At 40.7% G+C, this 12,741-nt stretch overlaps 4 protein-coding genes across 5 annotated transcripts; 2 read left to right on the top strand and 2 right to left on the bottom strand.

The window, feature by feature from the left end:
- Positions 1–872: 872 nt before the first annotated feature.
- Positions 873–3,987, bottom strand: gmnn (geminin DNA replication inhibitor). The gene is made up of 7 exons (XM_058618793.1): positions 3,847–3,987; positions 3,406–3,477; positions 2,562–2,663; positions 2,288–2,441; positions 2,119–2,201; positions 1,761–1,871; positions 873–1,556 (listed from the first exon to the last, which is right to left on the bottom strand). Exons 1-7 carry the CDS (start codon positions 3,925–3,927, stop codon positions 1,398–1,400), a joined length of 762 nt encoding a protein of 253 aa, XP_058474776.1. The 5' UTR covers positions 3,928–3,987; the 3' UTR covers positions 873–1,397.
- An 845-nt stretch (positions 3,988–4,832) lies between these two features.
- Positions 4,833–7,957, top strand: c20h6orf62 (chromosome 20 C6orf62 homolog). Its single transcript, XM_058618794.1, has 5 exons — positions 4,833–5,639; positions 5,733–5,909; positions 5,996–6,121; positions 6,408–6,542; positions 6,643–7,957. The coding sequence occupies exons 1-5, from the start codon at positions 5,511–5,513 to the stop codon at positions 6,766–6,768; spliced, it is 693 nt and encodes a 230-aa protein (XP_058474777.1). The 5' UTR covers positions 4,833–5,510; the 3' UTR covers positions 6,769–7,957.
- A 162-nt stretch (positions 7,958–8,119) lies between these two features.
- Positions 8,120–9,244, bottom strand: acot13 (acyl-CoA thioesterase 13). The gene is made up of 3 exons (XM_058618797.1): positions 9,057–9,244; positions 8,700–8,884; positions 8,120–8,408 (listed from the first exon to the last, which is right to left on the bottom strand). Exons 1-3 carry the CDS (start codon positions 9,138–9,140, stop codon positions 8,249–8,251), a joined length of 429 nt encoding a protein of 142 aa, XP_058474780.1. The 5' UTR covers positions 9,141–9,244; the 3' UTR covers positions 8,120–8,248.
- tdp2b (tyrosyl-DNA phosphodiesterase 2b) lies at positions 8,774–12,741 on the top strand. Of its 2 annotated transcripts, none has more exons than XM_058618792.1 (7): positions 8,774–8,906; positions 10,343–10,467; positions 11,132–11,281; positions 11,443–11,534; positions 11,833–11,951; positions 12,040–12,210; positions 12,319–12,741. In XM_058618792.1, the coding sequence occupies exons 2-7, from the start codon at positions 10,373–10,375 to the stop codon at positions 12,598–12,600; spliced, it is 909 nt and encodes a 302-aa protein (XP_058474775.1). In that variant the 5' UTR covers positions 8,774–8,906; positions 10,343–10,372; the 3' UTR covers positions 12,601–12,741. The 2 variants fall into 2 exon arrangements, with proteins under 2 accessions (XP_058474775.1, XP_058474773.1); XM_058618790.1 differs by lacking the exon at positions 8,774–8,906 and adding an exon at positions 9,432–9,697.

Here is a 12,741-nt window from a genome sequence, read left to right as displayed (position 1 = left end):
ACCACAAAGTACAAGTTGGCAAAAATGTGCATGTTTAGTTTATGTATCAAAACTGGTTTTAATTATAACTTGATATTTTTGCTAAAACTGAAATTGATCACATCTGTGGTTAATAGCTTCAGTACTCTGTTGCGTACTACTCTTCATTGTGATTAGTCTCAATTCTTCTGCTCAAGTTGCAATAAATTTTATTTTTGCATAATTTAAACAATAGTCTGTCTTGAATGGAACCTAGTGTTTTTCTACATATTTCGTGCGACGAGCAGATCTTCATATTTAACAGCTGACCGGGCAAAAGGCTGGGGACACCCTGGACAGGTTGCCAGTCCATCACAGGGCCACATAGAGACAAACAACCATCTACTGTAATGCTCAATTTAGAGTGTCCAATTTGCCTAATCCCCAAATCTGCATCTTTTTGGATTGTGGGAGCAAACTGGACCAAGCACACATGGGGAGAACATGCCAACTCCTTGCAGAGAGGCCCCTTGTTCCGACCAGGTCACAAACCCAGGTCTTGCTTGCAAAGGCCCTTAAGCAAATGAATCTCAGGGGATGTTTCATAGGATTTAGATTTTGTCTGCAATTGATCTGCTCCAAAATTGACTTTCCCTCAGCGATACTTAAAGTTAGTTTGACATTAGATCTTTTGCATTTACAATGGCTCCAGTATAGTCGAATCATGTAAAAATGTTAATTTAAAAGTCTAGCGCCTCAGTGCAACTTTTTGATCCGTCACAGCTCAGTGACAACAGGTTTGTGCACTCAAAACCAGAACTGGAGCTGCTGGTTACACATCAGCAGATTCAAAAATATGACTCGAGAATTACCAACACCCAGAATACATTTACAGAAAAATTGAAGTAACGAGATTGTATCTTAAGTGTTTATTTTACACAAGCTTTATGTACAGAGCTGTGTGCTGCTACATTGCACAATTCAATTTTTACAGTGTAAACCAAGACACAGGCACAATTACCACAATGAGCCTTTACAGAGTAGACATTTAACCAAAGAAAAAGCACAGGCATTACTACTGGCACTGATCTTAAAACGTACCGAATTTTGTATTGCGAGGCTAATGGAAAATGTACTAGTTGAGTATCTAGGATTTGTTTGTTTTTTAACCACAACAATTGGAAAACAAATAAATACTTCAGGTGAACTTTGGGTTCTAAATTGTCGTCAACTCACATCACGCTTCATTTCAATTGCGCTTTACCGACAGTCAAAAAAGGTCTTACAAAAAATACAAATTTTAAAAACTAAAACCATAAAAGTTTACACACTGAACACTGCAGTCTGAACATTCAGTCAACTGTTCCTGCATTGGTTTGCTCTGAATCAAATCTGATGACCTGTATTCAGACAATGTCCCTTGACCTGAGAGGCGTCAGTTAATCCTGCTCTTCTGATTCCTTTTCTTCCTCGTCTTCACTCAGACTGTAATCACAATATTCATCTTCGCTTTGCTCTTCAACTTCTTCATCGTCATCCACGTCAAGGGCAATGTCTTTTAATTCCTCTAGATTGTCTGGGGACTTCCCGGTCAGCCTCTGAAAACAGAGCAAATTTACATTCGATCAGCACAGAAGTTAAGTGTTCACCCTTATCTGAACATGCAACAGCAAGTGTAAACAAGACCAAGAAAGACATTAAATACAAGTAACTTGAATTTAAAAGTGTATTCACTGTAGGATATACCTAGTAAGTTGCCGGGTATACACAAAATAATTAGGGGCATTGTGTTGTGTGCTTACCTCAATCATGTCAGCCATGTACTGTACATGTTGTGCCAGCTCTTGTAGCTCTTCGTTGTCACTCTTCAGTTGCGTTATCTGTTCATCTTTAGTCTCAATGTCTTTGTGCAACTGGTTAAAGAAAACAGAAAAAGAAATGAAGGCATGGACGATGCAGACAAAAATGGAAATCTAGGGTTAAAAACCTCCAGTGTACCTTGTTTCAAAGTTAAACTGATCTGAAATGAGTTGCAGATTTACTTGAAAATTTGGTGCCAGCTGGATTTGAGCCAACTAACAAGGTCAACCTAAAGGGGTCGTGGGAACAGCTCAACTGAGAGCTAAACATTAGCTGCCTCTTAGTGATTAACTCACTCACCTTCTCGTTCTCCTGTAGAACATTGTACAAGGCCTTCCGGCGCTCCTCAGCGACCTCTTTCCAGTAGGTGGAAGGAGGCATTTCTATTAACAGCAGAGATTAAAGCTCAAGATAAATTCATTTTTGACCCAAGCATTTTGTGACCAGCCATGCAGATTATGAAGCCTACCTTTGACCATAAGCTCATATGCTTCACTGGACATGCCATCTGTCAGACACTGAGATTCTTCCGTTTGTGTGGACTTGACTTCTACCTTCACCCTCTTTGGACCTCTAGTTTGTTCTCCACTCCACTGTTTCCGCTTGGGAATGACTTTTCCTGCCTAAAAAGGCAAAAGTTTTACTGTAAATTAATATGGACCACTTGTTCCCTCAATGGAACCATTTCACATCTAATGTAATTATAGACATCCAAATTGGACCCAATGACAAAAAGTACATACCTGAGCTGACCTTCCCATATCTTTGTTGACAGCGGAGGCCTGGAGGACCTGCAGGGTTTGCCTGGGGGCTCCCACTGCCTTTTGAGGTGGTGCAAAAAAACTCTGGAAGAAGCAAATTAAAGTTAGTGTTAAAATACAATTATCAGAATAAATACATTTGTAAAACAGGACACTAGACACTCAAAACAGAGTCCCATGAGAAAATACCATGAGCTGTGCTCTCATTTTCAGAGCCTTCATTCACTGGGGCGTCACGTTGCATTGTTTACCTAGTTACACCATCACCATGGGCATTTGAGAAGAGGCTTGACAACACTGCTGCCATGAGAGACAACCCCACAGGTGTGGGAACAGGGGCAGGGCCCAGAGTTTTCCCAACAACAACCCCGTGGGAAAGTTTCAGGCAAGCAAGATCATGCAGTCAATGAGCACAACAGTGACAGTCAGCTGACATGAGACAATGGCTCTTAACTACATTCAGCCACATACCAAAGTTTAACAGAACACTGCTAAAACCAAAATGTTGCATTTTACTGTAGTCATGTGACACTCGACTGCCCCAATTCACAGGTGATGCCAATAGCGTTCAATTGTTTCAAATTAGGAATGACATAGGCTAGTGACTTCACTGTTGATATTTTTAGATCTTGTGTATAGACATTAAAAGCAGTTCGGTCACAACAGCCACTTTATTAAATACCCATGTTTAACTACTTTTAAACGCAAACATCCAATCAAACAATCATATGGCATCAACTCGACACATTTGGGCGTGTAGACATGTTCAATGCGATTTACTGAAGACAAACCCAACAACAGAATGGAAGAAAGATTCATTTCTTACCATGATGTTCTCATTTGACTTCTGCTGGCTGTGCTTTAGTTTACCACTGAGACTCATTTTCTTACAGGATATCTGTGGGACGATTAATGACGTCAGAACACACGGAGTGAAGAATGAAGGACGTTTTGTTCAGAAAGACGTGGTTATTCCAAGGCCTACCAGTGTTACGCTACATCGAGTTACAGTTTTAAGCTCAACTCAACCTCATGAAATGTTTGTAAAGAAACAATATTAAGTAAATATCATTCTACGTTTATGAGAAAATTGCGGTACAAAACCAGCGTCAGCTGACCAGCGTCAGCAACCATCTAAAACAAGTCAGTTTTTAAGGAAATTCGGCTTACGCTAGCACATCGTTGGGTTACGTCGCTATTTCTTAAAGAGTGGTACATGTTAAAGTATTTAAAATAAGGCAACAATGCACATAATAGGTGAACTTACGTTAAGCGAAAGCCGAGACGTTACAAAGGTTGAATATTCTTTCCTGTGTGGCTCCCGCGCCAGGAGCTTAAATACGCCCATACAGTCACGTGACAAAGACGTCACTCTTGATAAAGTTCTTTTCCAGGCTGTTTTTTTTCTTGAGCGGTCACGTGTCTACACGTCACGCGTAACATCTTTGTAGCTGACTGTGCAGCCATTTTGGGGAGGCTGTGGGCCGACGAGTTTGTATGTGTGCCATTATTACCTGCTCTAAAACACACAAAGAACCCAAACGGAAAAACGTTGGACGACACGCCGTGAAATATGGGTACACCAGGAGACAGACGACGCCATTTGTTGACTGAAAGAATGGAGAATTTCAGCTTGATTGTCGATTTATCTTGACATGGCATGCAGCAGCTGGGCGAGTCGAAGGTTGTGACGACTGAAAAAAATAAGAGAGAGAGAGAACAAGCGAAACTTCAGACGTGGGAAGGGGGCGATTTTGTCTAGCTAACATTTATTTCGCCATTTAGTGTGTTATTGCTGGGTTGGCTAATTGATCCCGAGCTGATTTTATGTCCATGATGTTGTTGACGAGACACGACTGAAGCAAACAAGACCTAATCTAAAATGCTGAGCACAGGCAAAACCAGTTAGCTCGTCAGCGCTGCAGTTCTCCTGACTCTTATAGCACTGGCTGTCACGCTGAACCGAGAGAGATGTAAACGCGTGGAAAGATGACTGTACGCTAGCTAGCCGACCACACATAGGCATCAATTAAGCCAGTCAGACAGAAGATAAGATGTAGCTTAGCTCGTTGGTCCACTACTAGTTAGTGTCGGAAGTGAAAGCCTAGATTAGCTTGCTAGCTAGCTTGCCTTAGCTAGTGTGCTAAAAATACGCCCACATCATGAGCACCAGCAGTGGCAGCACCACAGGCCGTGGGCCTAGCGAGTGGCAGTAAAAGTCAAGGAAATGTCAAGTTACTTTCGCAGTAGTCTTCGATGTTACCCGGTGCCAACACATGCTGGCATCTGTATTTACCTGCCATGTTCGTCTGTGTCCCGTATCCGCCTGTAACACGCACATAACGAGGTCTCGGCAGAGAAACAAACAACGACAGCTATGGATGAGAGACTTTGAAATGACCCACATAATATAAAAGTTGTGTGCTCGCTAGTCTCTGTAGTAGTCCTCAAATTCACGAGCAAAATATATTGTCAGTATGGGGTTTTATAGTATCAGCCGTCTCTGTTGATTTCATAAACTTTTTTTTTTTCCAAAGGAGGAATTTGTCAAATTTGCGTTGCAGTTTTGTTTAAATCTCTGTTGTCATCCATCTTAGATGGCAGGTTGGAAAAAAACGCTCTGGCTTAAAGTTATGTCTTAAAACATGGATGTCTGATCATATAATTTGGCAATTTAGTCTTAGCTTGTCGATCATTCCCCTCCTCAACACTGCCGTTCTCTAAAAGTTTAAAATGACATAGTCTCGTTTTTAATTTGTTGACTTTTTCAGTTGGTAGTTAGTGGGTATTTCACAGATCAAACCTAGAGTTGTTTGTTGAGTTGTTTCCGCTAAGGGTAGCTAACTCCATCCTTTTATCCGACATACAAATACAAAAGTAGAGAGTGTAGCCACAGTATTCTACACTAGATAAGATCATCAAAATCTAACCATGGGGGACCCAACCTCACGAAGAAATCAAACAAGAAATCGACTTCGAGCTCAACTTCGGAAGAAAAGGGAATCTTTGGCTGATCAGTTTGACTTCAAGATATATATAGCCTTCGTTTTCAAGGAAAAGGTTTGTCATAACTCATACACCATGTCCTCGTACGTATGACACATGTAGTTTCTAATCTGACTTGGTCTTTGCTTCTGCTTTTTGTCATTACAGAAAAAGAAGTCTGCACTCTTTGAAGTAGATGAAGTGGTACCAGTGATGACCAACAACTATGAAGAAAACATCCTGCGAGGTGTGCGGGATTCTGGCTACTCTCTTGAGAGTTCAATTGAACTCCTGCAAAAAGACGTTGTGCAACTGCACGCTCCCCGATACCAGTCAATGAGAAGGGTAAGACTGAACCAGTTGAAGATGGGATACTTGAGAGGAATCATCTGGTCGTATTAATACATTTCTCCTTCTCTCTCATGTGATAGGATGTGATAGGCTGCACACAGCAGATGGACTTTATCCTTTGGCCACGCAATGACATTGAGAAGATTGTCTGTCTGCTGTTCTCCAGATGGAAGGGGGCTGATGACGAACCCTTTAGGCCTGTTCAGGTCAGAGCTTGGTGTCTTGTCAAAATACTCTACTCTTTGTTAATTTTACTCTTGAGTAACAGTCATTCAGTGATTCTATGATTTTTTTACATACAAGTTTGGGCCATAAAATCAAAACATAGTATTTTGTATGTTTTAATGTTTGTTGAGATAAATCTGAATAGACTTCATGCTTCATTAAATGCACCATCTTTAAAATCATATATTTGATTATTGAAAGATAAATCTAATTTGGTACCTGTTTTTTTTGTTATTATTATTATTATTATTATTATTATTATTACAGGCCAAGTTTGAATTTCATCATGGAGATTATGAGAAGCAGTGCGTGCATGCTTTGGGTCGTAAAGACAAGGCTGGAATGGTCCTGAACAACCCAACTCAGTCTGTGTTTCTCTTCATGGATAGACAGCACTTACAGGTGAGCCAGTCTATTGAAATCAACAGGTTTGAAAACCTAAAACCTTGGGTGGCTTTCCAACATCTCACTGTAACCACTTCTCTATCAACGTCTTCTGCAGACACCTAAAACCAAGGCCACAGTTTTCAAGTTGTGCAGCCTCTGCCTGTACTTGCCTCAGGACCAGCTGACCTGCTGGGGTGTGGGAGACATCGAGGATCACCTCCGCCCATACATGCCTGATTAGGGCTTCCTGCTCCAACCAGCCACATAGGGAAAAGCCCCTCCCCTTTTCTCCTGCCTAAGCCTTTGGAAGCAAATTGATGTACTCATCTCCATCTTTTTCCCTTTAAAAGATTTGAACTTGTGCTTGGATCTTTCCTTTTCCCTTTTTTGTTGCCTACTCATTCACCCCTCCCTGACCTGTGGCTGATTCAGTTGCATCCTCTTTTCCTCCCTCACACTCCAAATGCCCCTCCCCCTTCTCTACCACCATTTTGTTGGTTGCCCTTTTTTTGTTTTTCCCTCCCTGTTTACTCCCTCATCCATTTTTATTTGAACCTGCACGAACATTGATTTTGAGTGGTTGGTTGTTCTATTGGAGGCTCGCTGTCAACAGCACCGGTCATTGAAGGAACTCTATGTTGCATCAAAACAGGAACAAACACCCAGGTCTTCACGGTGGTTCTCAGATGGACGTGCTTTTAGATCCTTGTTGTCATAAGAAAGGATTGTTAAAGCTTGTTTGTAATGTCATTGGGGTTAGTAGAACAACTTTACACAATCTGTTGACCAAGGACAGGTGTGAATAGGTGTTAAAACACCGGTGTACACAAAGATAACAATATGAACAATATTTGTCAAATCATATGGTGTAGGAATTGCTTCTTATAATCTGCCTTAGTTTTTTTTTTTTTTTTTTTTGGGACTTCAAAGATGTTTTTGGTATCATTTGCTTTCCTCTGAAACATGCTAGGCAGGCCTTCACTAATATCTCAAGTGACTTAAAAGGCATTGTTCATAAAGTTGAGACATGTTAGATGTTGAAGGTCATTGTCACCTTTCAAGCCGTTCATGCACTATTCAAGCTACTGAAATCTGATGTACATTTATTTGGGATGTGGGTTGGTGATACTCTGAAATGTGTAATAGTTAATGTTTAACATAACCTAACAATTTGCTAAAAGATACTGTATTTTAGTTCAATTTGACCTAGTAAAATTAAAATTATTTCCTGCCATGCTCACCAAATTAAAATTGAAGTCTACGGGCTTGCTTGTTAAAGAATAAGTACTTGGTACATATAATTTTGCTCATTGATTCAGTGTGTTCAGTTCAAAGATTATAAGGTGTGTTACATTTGTTTTTTTTCTGTTTGATTCTCAAATCAATTCTGCTGAGCATATCCCAATACACTGCAAATTCTAAAAGCATAACTCTTTGTCCATCTGTTTTATTGCACGTGCATAAATCATTGACACAACAGTGAGGCCAGGACCGACTGAGGATATAAAAATGTACCGTTCCTTTTTAACTGTCGATAACGTGTATTCTTATAACAATTAACAATACAGGTCATTCAGTAACCAGCAGGAAAGTCATTTTGGAGTTGAGTCAACCACTTCTGTTGTTTTATTACACTTGGTGTTTTCAGCTATTTACAGACAGGCTGGATTAGATATTAAATTGCACAAACATGTTATTACTAGGCACAGATTAGAGCCAGTTTAGCTGCTGCCGAGGTGCTTAGTGTGTCTGCCTTGAGCAATGGGCTTCCCAGTGGCCTTGTTGGTGAGGTCTACAGTAGCGAATGCCAATGTCCGTCCTTGCTTTAGGACCTGAGCTGTAATTAGTACATCCTCTCCGATCTTGGCAGCATTCATATATCTGCAAAACAATTAAAAAAAAATTGATAATAATCATCAGTCATTCATAGTTTAATGTGTTAATCCTCAATCATGAACAAAAAAAACGTCAAGGTCAACCATGAGCTCACACAAGGCTGGACACAGATTTGTCATCCTATTAGGCATCAATTAATGCTACTTTCACAGTTGATTCTATTGACACTAGGTGTGAAATGTGAACAGTTGAGTGGTGACTGGTGATTGTTTGGAGTTGTTAGGTGAGGAATTCAATCAAGAATATTATTGAAGTTAATTTAGTTGATGGACTCACGTGATGTTCATGTCTACACTAACGCCCGGTGCTCCTCTATCACTGTACATGATCGCCACCGTGGAGATAACATCGACCAGAGTGGCTGTCAGGCCACCGTGCAGCGTCCCTCCATGGTTAGTGTGTTCCTCCTCTACCCGCATCTCACACACCACCTTCCCTGGACTGGCAGACACAACGTCCACCTGAGGAAAACACACACACACAGTATGTAGCTATGTGTTTGTTTGTTTGTTTGTGTGTGGAACTTTGACGAATGTTAGCGACTAACTTTGAAAGCACGGTATAAATTGACGTGTCATCATGTACCGGTCTGAAAATGTCTGAAAATGTCTAAAAACGTGTAAAAACATTTACCTTGCTCAGCACTCTATCGAAGCATGTAGCGTTTGTCATTGTTCTCATTATTTGTTTTATCGAATTTAAAGTCAGCGAAGCCATATTTAATTATAATTATCGCGACCAATGTCAAGTTGTAGTTTAGTTGACACAGGAAACCAGAGCGTCTGATAATTCGTCCGGGTGAAACGTCCTCTTAATTCCGAGTGAAACTCGGTCCCAGTCCCACTTTCCAATGTCAGATAGTTGGAACGAACCTGCTGCTAGCGTAGCTATCTTTTGCTACCATTTTTGTGGTCTGAGAGATTAATAGCAACACAACAATAAAATCACGTGTCGATAATTATTTGTCACAACAAAACGTTAGTTCCTCTTTACTGCGCTGACCCGGAAGCCTTTCGATGTTACACGAGGGGTGTTTCGCAAAGTAAACATGGAATGACGTTTGAATTGGAATTAACTTTTGCGTTTTCTATGTGTACATTGGTGATTAAGACGTGTGTACAGACAGCATGGCCTCCCCATCAGGATCAGACAAACCGTCAGTGTCTAATGTGGAAGAAAACAGAACTCGTCTCTGCGATGAGTTTGCAGCGATAGCAGGAGCTGACACCGCTGTGGCTCAATGCTTCCTGGCTGAAAACGAGTGGGAGATGGAGGTACAGCAACGACCTACATCAACACGGAGGCCTCCAACTGGTGGTCACTAACAGCACATTTTGATTAAATCATACACAGCTCCATGTACATTTTAACACATTTCCAAAGACTGGCTCAAAACTTTAAACACAATTTGAAAAGGGTTAACTCTGTTACAAAAAAAATGCAACACCAGCAGCCAAAATCACGGTGCAACTGTTTTCTTCCACCAAAACAATTCACAGAATCAATTTATACTGTCTTCCTATGTCAGTCCCAACAGCAGGAGAAATATGTTTTAGCTAAATGAGCCCATGTTAAATATTCAAATGCATACAAGTGAGTGAATATTTTCATCGCCATAATAATTTACCTGTGAGTATAATGAGAAACACTGCAGTTCTAAATATTGTAGCAAAAGAAACCTTGTCACTTGAGTTCTCTTTTAAACTCAAAGTGTTCTTCCTCTTGAGTTTGCACAGGTGCAACATTAGTCAGATTAATTGTCTAGATTTAAGCAGTTAGGAATCATGGACTGTGGACTGAAATGAAAGCAATAAACTCATAATCATGTGTCTAACACTCCAGTCACGCGGTTGCAGGTTCACTGCCGTAAAATTTCACACAGTTTTCACTGATGTTCTTTCCTTTCACTTGTCTTTCAGAGAGCGTTGAACTCTTTCTTTGAGGCAGACATGGAGAGAGTATTTGAAGTAGAGGATTTTCCAGAGGGAAACGCAAGTCCTAAAACAAAGAAGCAGAAGGTTGATGAGAAACCTGCAAGAGACTGGTGAGAATACAGTTTTACTTGTGATGTCTCTGTTCAGTCCATTTAGACACCTGTGCCTTTTCGCCTTGTCAAAAATGTCTGCCTTTCATTTGTAGTTGATTGGACTGTATTAGAACTTGTTTAGACCTTTTAACGATCCCACACAAAAGGAGTTTAGGGGCATTACCGAGAGGTAATTAGGGCATTCGGACAAACAGAGAGAGTAGAGCCACACAGTTTTTTGACCTCTCTCTCTCTCTCTCACACACTCTCTTTTCTCTATCTCTCCTTTTTTGTATATTGATTTTTAGTATTTTGAAAGTGGAAAAGACTTTGTTTTTTATCACCTTTTTTGATGTAAAGTAAAGAATTTAACTTTGCAAGTGGTCTCCTGGATTTTTGTGGATTTGGAAGAGGACGAGAGGGATGATAGAGCGTCAAGCTATGGCTTCATTAGATGGAAACCTATACTAAAGGTTTTATTTTTTCCTCAATCTGATAAATGCAACAGTTTAAATGACACACACATCACTTAACTTAAACATCTTTGAAAACATTTTGAACAATACTTCGACTAATTCTAAATCTTTCTACTGGGACCTGTCAAAATGTGTCACTGCCCACATTCCTATTTTTGTCTGTGTCAATATATTTCTGAAATTAACTGTCTCTGAAATCTTCATAGCATTGATTTGACTGGAGACAGCCCTGCATCCTCACGCAAACCCACGGAGGAAGATGATGGTAAACTGTCAGTGATTTCCTGGAACGTGGACGGACTTGATACAGTCAACCTTGTAGAGCGTGCCAGAGGCCTGTGCTCCTACTTAGTCTTGTGAGCTGGAATTTCTTCTTTACTCAGTATTTTTAAATTGTTGGGGGATGGCAGTTAAATGGTTTGAATAAGGTCAAGCTTTGGAGTAAATAAACAAAAAAATACAGGGAAAGAGGTGAAAGCAGACAGTATTTGAAAAGTGAGTCTTCCTTTTGATGCAGATACACTCCAGATGTGGTTCTTCTACAGGAACTCATTCCACCCTATGTCCAGTATTTGAAGAAACGGGCTGTCAGCTATCTGATCATTGAAGGTATGGTATTTATAACATGTCTTTCCCTATCTCCATACTGTATGTGTACCCTACAGTAGTGCTGCACAATTAATCGCAAAATAATTGAAATTATTATTACAGTTATTTGATTAAGATAAAATGTGTAACAAAAGAGGATTCTAGTTAAACTGTGCTGTGTTGCCGGAATTCACTGGCCTATCATTGTACCGTTAATGAATCATCAGTCATGATTTTACCATATCATGCAGCTCTACCATACAGAACAATGTATAAACTTCATTTTAAGCCGCCGTCTGTCTTTACTGGTGTTGACCAGGTGGTGAAGATGGTTACTTCACTGGGATGATGCTAAAGAGGTCACGAGTCAAATTGGTGGAGAGCGAGATCGTACCTTACCCCACCACACAAATGATGAGGAATCTGCTTATAGCTCAAGTTTGTGCACATTTCATTTACTCGAATCATCAAATTCAGTTTGACCATAAATGTGTGTTAATGTCACGTCCCTGTCCTTGAATATCAGGTGGATTTCAAAGGCCAGAAACTTTATCTCATGACTTCACACTTTGAGAGCTGTAAGGCTCATTCAGAGGAGCGGATGAAGCAGTTGCGAGTGGTGATGCAGAGGATGAGGGAGGCGCCCAATGATGTCACCGTCATGTTTGGAGGAGACACAAATCTAAGGGACTCTGAGGTTTGACATTTGTCCTCCAGTCACATATAATTGGATCAGTTGGGTCCACTCCACACATGTAAGCCGAGTGTTTCTCTGTAGTAATACTTGACTTGATCTTCACGTCAGGTTGCCAAGGTGGGCCTGCCGTCCAGTGTCTGTGATGTCTGGGAACAACTGGGCAAACAGGAGCACTGCCGCTACACATGGGACACCAAAGCCAACAACAACAAGAGTGTTCAATATATCAGTCGCTGCCGCTTTGATCGGGTTTATTTCCGCCCGGCAACAAAGGATGGAGTCCCTCACATGGCCCCTGACCACATGGCCCTGGTGGGTCAGGAGAAGCTGGACTGTGGACGCTACACTAGTGATCACTGGGGAATCTACTGTAGCTTTGCTGCTGGGTAATAATGCGACAAATGCTAGTCAGTGATTTTCATTTAAGTTCAACTGGTCCATTTTGTTTGTTTTATTTTACTGAACATTTGCCTCTTTGCTACTGTGTCCATATCCTTTTGAAAGAATATGAAATAAACTCATGTGAGATTG

Source organism: Solea solea, chromosome 20 (genome assembly GCF_958295425.1).
Source record: "Solea solea chromosome 20, fSolSol10.1, whole genome shotgun sequence".
NCBI lineage: Eukaryota > Metazoa > Chordata > Actinopteri > Pleuronectiformes > Soleidae > Solea > Solea solea.
Note: the sequence above shows the minus strand (reverse complement) of the source record. Positions and strands in the feature narration are given on the sequence as shown.